The following is a 6329-nucleotide window of genomic DNA, read 5'->3' as shown; positions in this document are numbered from 1 at the left end:
GTGTGTGTGAGTGTGTGTGGGATTGGGAGGGAGCAGCTCCTGAGGTGAGAATGCCGAGTAGGAGGATCTCATTCCAATCCCCTGTGCCCAGTTTCAACACACACACACACACACACACTCACAGACACACACTGAACATCTTGAGTAGTTTAGAGCGAGTCCGGCATTAGAGGAGAGAAAGCAGAGGAGGCGTGTGTGTGTCTGTGTGTGTGCAGTGAGAGTAAAAGCACAGGGACTTCTTCTTCTTCTCTCTGTTTTTTGTTCGAGTGGTGGCGGCTGTGTGTGTGTGTGTGTGTGTGAGGCAGAGGAGCACATGTGTGTCTGCTGTTGAAGGAGACGCTGCTGGGTGTGATGGCTCTTTCGCGTTAGTACTTGTGCGGACAGGAGAGTTGGAGGCAGTTGTTTTGTGGGACTCGCAGGGAATGGCAAACTCGGCGGTATCCCTGGAAACATCCGACTAATGACAATGGCTGAGGTAAGAGCGCTTCGCCGCCGTCCTCTGTGTGCCGCGGCTCGTCTCGCACATCATCAGGACGCGATTAACAAAGACGGGCTGGATGGAGTTGTGCCGACTCTGGTGACGGGCGCGTTGGCTTGTTGAATGTAGACGTTCAGCGTGTCCTGATCCTGTTACTGATCGGGCAAAAACAGAAAGGTGGTCTCGAGCTGATATTTAGGCTTTCTGTTATCACACTGTGTGGATTTTTACACTTTACTCCTTCAAAGTAAAGAATTCATGCCAGAAAAACTTTGTTTAAACTCCTTTAATAAGTTTAAAATGTGAAAATGAGCAGCTGTGCAGGCGGAGAGTTTAAATTCACATAAAGAGGATTTTAAAGTTTTTGAAACTTTCTTTCGTGGCATGTGTGCATCTCTGACTCGCTCTCAAACACTCTGATGGAGACGTTATGTTTATTCACTCCGGTCACCGACAATCCAAAGAGTCGAGTTCTGCACTTCATGAAACACGATTCACTTCTTTATTTCGCCGTTTCTTCCTCTGAGATAATATTCTGCATTTGCCTTTTTCTCTTCTTTGAATTTATTCTAAGGTGCTTGATTTGTGAGGCGCTGAGAGGCCTGTTTGTGTGTCTGTGGGTTTGTTTGCAGAGTGGCGTGGCCTCTCGCTGCCTCTCGCTGCCTCTCGCTGCCTCTCGCTGCCGGCCGGGTCCTCGCGGCCGCAGCCTGTCGGAATGTAATTTAAGAGCCGCCTAATGTTTTGTTGCAGCCATCATGTAACAATTAGCTGAGCCGTCTGTGTGGCGGTGGCGGTGGCGGTGTCGGTAGCAGCTCTTCACGCCTGTGTGTGTGTGTGTGTGTGTGTGTGTGTGTGTAAACTATTTAAACAGCGTGTGTTTATGCCCCGTTAGCGGTTTCACTTACACACTGGTGTGTGTGGAAAACAATAAGTGAGCGTGGAATAACTAACTGTTATCAGCTGAACTGTCTGACCTCATGTTTGAAATACGTTGACATGAATCAGCTGAGATTTGAGGACACAATCAGTCGTACACAGAATAATAAAGCAGCCTTTACGCCTCTCGAAGGTTTGAGGAGCAGATTTACAGCTGCGACGTTCTCGTTTTATTTTACAGCAGAATAAAAAAGTGGAAGACAAATAAAAACTGTAAGAATGTAAATTCTTAGTAAATTACACTCATCGTGTCATTGTGTTTGCGTGCACACTTTGTTCCTCTAACAGGTTGCTTTTCTGAGGAGGCCATTACGCCGAGGCAGCGATTATTTGTGCGTGAGGCAGAAATGCGAGTCGATCGGCCCTCGGTGGCTTTTCCTCTCGTCCTGTCTTTATCTCCACCTTTGTTTCCCTCTGTAGCTCCGCTGCTTTCTGCGGGTGTCTCTGCTCTCCTCCAGCGCTGCAGGGCAACAGACAACGATTCACAGCGAGTGCCCCGGCCTGTTTTTATGTGTCTTTATATATAAATGTGTGTGTGTGTTCCAGCCTCATCAGCTTCATTAGCTTCACGAGGGTCCATCCGTGAGAGGATGAGGGGCGGGTGGGGTATCTGTGTGTATCTGCTCCAGCCTTTTACCCCCTTCAGCGTCTCCTTGAGCTGCGATCCGCCCCTCGTGGCCCCCGTCCTGCCCCCCTAACACACACACCGCCCCGTGCTCTGCGCTGCCACCAAAAGGCTTGTGAGGATTTGTCAGCCAGATGTGACAAGATTGTCAAGAGGCGGCGAGGAGAGAGGGAGATCTGATATTAATCAGAGCGTAGCTGGGAGCCAAACTCCCTCAGACTCGGTGTACTAACATGTTCCCCTCATTTACTCGCTCTGCGAGCCAAACACTCCCTACGAGTTCCTAACGGGGAGCCACGAGCTGCAGGAAGCCAACCAAACTTTGGCTCGCCTCCTTCTCCTTCATCTCTTTGTCTGCAAAGAGGCCGCTCTTCTCCTCCTCTCATGGATCTGCAGGTAAAGATCTTTTTTTTTGTCTGCTCCAGTGTTCAAACATGCGCTGCATTCATGTGTGTGATTGATTGCTGGATGAGTTTGAAATAACGAGTGTTTCACGCTGTCTTTGGGCTGTATGGAGTCCTAATAGGCTCAAACGCAGCCTGTCACTACTTGCACTCGCCCGGGCTTTTCCCGGGTTTGTCTCCTCCTGCTCGGGACCGGCCGCCGTCTTCCACAAACACTCTGCTTTCATTTAAGGGAATTTTAAAAGCTGTGCTGATGTGCAGTCCACCCTGCGAGGAGGCTGGACGGTCGGACAGCTGAGGGTTTGTTTAAAGTTCACATTTTTGATTGTTCTGGGTGATTTTGTTTTTTTAATTTCTTATTGTCAGCTGCTTCCTCGGAGCAGGGAGACGAAATCAGAAGCTCGTGTCTCCTAACCTCACTGCAACTAACGCTTGTCATCAATAAAGACTCCTGGCTGTCACACACACACACACACACACACACACACACACACACACACACACACACACACACACACACACACACACACACACTGTGTCCGTGGTGAGGTCCGGTGAAGCTGCAGGTTTTGGTGCTGTGTTGGTTTCACTGGTGGGAGATAAGCGAGCGGTACCAGGAGCACGGTCCTCCCTCCGAATTCCTGACTGATACTGTGTGTGTTGGCTTCTATCAAATATTCATTACCCTGTGTGTGTGTGTGTGTGTGTGTGTGTGTGTGTGTGTGTGTGTGTGTGTGTGTGTGTGTGTGTGTGTTTTATTAAACATGCATGGATGCTGCTGGTTAATTTCAAAGTAAAACTTCACCGTTTTCTGAATGAACAGAGTCGCGTTGGTCTCAGTTTTTAGTGATCAAACTGCTGCTGTGTCATTTTTCTCCTTCATAACTTTAACGTCTGAGAGATAAAATTATATTTGAGCATTTCTGCAGTTTTGTGAGCGTTTTCTGTTAGAAGGAAAATGTCGTGTTTGGAGAGAAATTCTTACTTCGTCTGAAAATCCAAACTGGAAAATTTAATGATGTAAAACAGAAAAGTGAAAAAAAATTCTCATGCCATCGATCTGAGGACCAGATTTTTCTGCTCGGATAAACAACATCAGTCATTTTAATTTGAAATAAAAATCCAGTGACTGTGTTTCGTATTAAACGGCATTATTAATTTATGAAGAGATCAGTTATAAACCAGACAACAGGTTTGAGGAGGATTTACTCCTGTTTTTACATTTTGTCTCTCATAACGAATAAGTGTCAGTAAATCGTGTTTTCTGAATAAACTGCTTCGTGTTTTGGATGTTTGTTGGCGCTCGTGATAAATCCTAAAAATAAGAATAATAAATGGTCTTTCTTTGATTTGTTGTTTCCAGCGTGAAGAGGAGAAATACGTTCTGGCAGCTCTCGGTGGGCTCAACGATGTTTTCGCCAAGAATTTATCAGTTTACACAAAAAAAGTAAAGCTGAGGGATATCTGTGCCGAATCGCAGACGATTTCTTCATGCACACTTCCTGTTTTTATCCCCTCTGTGTAATCGTCGCGTTAACTTATTAATGGCTGACAGTAAAATGTGGTCCCTCGCACTTGGCCGTCAGTCTCTCCCTTTTCCTCGCGGCTCTTTGGCAGCAGTCAGAGTCGAGCGAGCTGCTGCTAATTGATTAGTTTTCCAGCGCATTAGTCCAATGTGTCCCCGTCCATCCCCGCACGGCCCACGTCCAAGCAGCTGTTCGCTCCCGCGAGTCTCCGAGGACGCGGACATATTTTAAAGAGTTTATTTTAAACGCCAGAGAGGACGATGTCATTTTCTTTCTCTTTGTGTGTGTGGCTGCAGCAGCGGACGCACACATCATGTTCCAGCTTCTTCTTTTCTCTCTGCGTCTGGCCTTGAAGCCGTGTTTGTGTTTTATTCCACGTCTTTTTAAGACGCGGTGGAGCGAGAAAGCAGATCCGATCACCAGGAAGCAGCTGCGTTTAAAGCTTTTAATAATTCTCATAAAAGTGTCAGTCTTTGTAACGGCGGCGCAATAACGTGCGCAGGTTAACCTGAAGCCAGTAAAATCCAGTGAACCCCGCTGCTGAGCGCGGAGAGATTTCACATCGTCAGAGTATGGATGCTGTTTTATGGCATACTTACCTCCACCTCCTCCTGCTCCTTCTTCTTCTTCTTCTCTCACTTTTGTCTTGTCCTGGCCTCACCTCCTCTCCCTCCACGGCCTCCATCCCACACACGGCCTCAAACTAAATGCTGAAACAAACCGGAGAGACGGCGTCAGAATCAGAGCGTGCACGCCACGAGGCTCCGTCTGTTTTCACGTTAAAGATGGAAGCGCAAACGTGTCATACGAATGTATACAGAGAGAACCAAGGCTGCATCGCTTCCTTTGATTCTGCATCATTCATGCACCTGTTTGTTTAATCAGCAGAGCTGAGGTGTCATCACACGACCTCGGGATACCTGAGATGTGGAGCAAAGCTCCGAGAGTGGAAGTGGATTTTTCTGTGAATGAGAGGAACTCGCATTAAAGTGTTCACGGTCGCTCACCCGGCGCAGTGAAATGAATGCGTCCCCTCCTGACGACAGCACGCTTTCGTTTTGGCGTTTATTCGATGCCCCGTGCTGTCACGGTGCTAATCGAAGACGTGTAACGCGGGGGCGGGGGGTGGGGGTTACACTGTTGTACGACATAAAGAAAGTGACACCGTGTTAACTTTAGCTTGAAGAAGTCTGACGGGGACGCATCATTTTGTGCAATTAGTCTTCTTGTCAGCGGCGTCATTGATGCGTGCGAGCAGCTGCCGCTTTGTTGTGACAACAGCAAAGAGAAAGGGATGGTTGCGGCGGCGGGGAGGGGGGCGGAGAGTTGGTGGGTTCTTCTCGGTCACTGAGAGCGGCGGTAGCAGTGGCCTGCCCCGCGCTGCCATATTTCCTCCTCCACCTCTCCTTCTTCTTCTTCTCAGGAACTCATGAAGTGACTCGCTAATTAAGATAAACGACTGCAAGCACTGGAATGTGTGTGTGTGTGTGTGTGTGTGTGTGTGTGTGTGTGTGTGTGTGTGTGTGTGAGATTGAGATGTATATTAGGGGGCAGCAGCAGGGGGTGTGTGTGCACCCACAGCGAGACGGGATTAGACTAATTGGGCCGTGTTGGGTCTCGGCGCTCTGTAATGATGGGATTATGTTGCTGAGAGATGAGCAAAGGGGTTTTCACACCTCGCCGCTGTCCCGAGGAGGCCGCCGTGGTCCTCGGGAGGTAAAACCCAACATAAGAGGCCGGCGGAGAGGGTGCAGACAGGGTGGCAGATAGGCGTCACGGGGCCGGAGGCCGGAGCTGCCACCCCGCGCTCAGGTAGCTGCCACCACCTTCACCTCGGGTCCGTTTATTCGTCCTAACGATGCGAGGTTACCGCGAGGTGAAGGACGAGCCCAGCCTCGAGCGTAGAACTGACTAAACGAGGAGGAGGAGGCTCCTTACCCATCCGCCCACGCTCTTCCTCCTCGTGGAGAGGGACCGGGCTCTGGTGGAGATGAGCATGCTGCTCATGTATACTAAACCCCTGCTGATCATGCATTATAGATGCGGAGGGAGAGAGGTGGCGGAGCGCAGCCACCCCAAGGTTTTCAGCGTGTAGCGCTAACAACAGCGGCTTTGATCATAAATCTGATGATGCTCCTCCGTTCAGATATGACTCTTTTTTTTTTAGAGAGCAGGAAGTGGAGTCATTTTTAGTGTAGGGCTCCTCTCTGCAGGTCGCTGCACAGTCAGCAGCTCCTCAGAAAACTGGACTCATTATTGTCGTCATCACTTCCTGCATCTTCATCCCATTAGCTGAGGAGGTAATGGACAGAGCCCTCTGAACCCTGTGTGTGTGTGTGTGTGTGTGTGTGTGTGTGTGT

The 6329-nt window shown here is 49.1% G+C and overlaps 1 protein-coding gene across 2 annotated transcripts in view; it reads left to right on the top strand.

The window, feature by feature from the left end:
• The first annotated feature begins 276 nt into the window (after positions 1-276).
• Positions 277-6329, top strand: part of bnc1 (basonuclin zinc finger protein 1) — a 16824-nt gene continuing 10771 nt past the window's right edge. Inside the window, exons 1-2 of one of the 2 annotated variants that reach the window (XM_005726389.1) lie at positions 277-475; positions 1961-2435. In XM_005726389.1, the coding sequence (XP_005726446.1) occupies positions 2424-2435 (12 nt within the window). In that variant the 5' untranslated portion in view covers positions 277-475; positions 1961-2423. The remainder of the gene's footprint in view (positions 476-1960; positions 2436-6329) is intronic. The other variant, XM_005726388.1, reaches the window with a different exon arrangement.

This window comes from Pundamilia nyererei, unplaced genomic scaffold (genome assembly GCF_000239375.1).
Source record: "Pundamilia nyererei isolate P.nyererei 1_Seehausen unplaced genomic scaffold, PunNye1.0 scaffold00019, whole genome shotgun sequence".
Taxonomy (NCBI): domain Eukaryota; kingdom Metazoa; phylum Chordata; class Actinopteri; order Cichliformes; family Cichlidae; genus Pundamilia; species Pundamilia nyererei.
The sequence above is the reverse complement of the archived record's forward strand: the minus strand, read 5'-3'. Positions and strand labels throughout refer to the sequence as shown.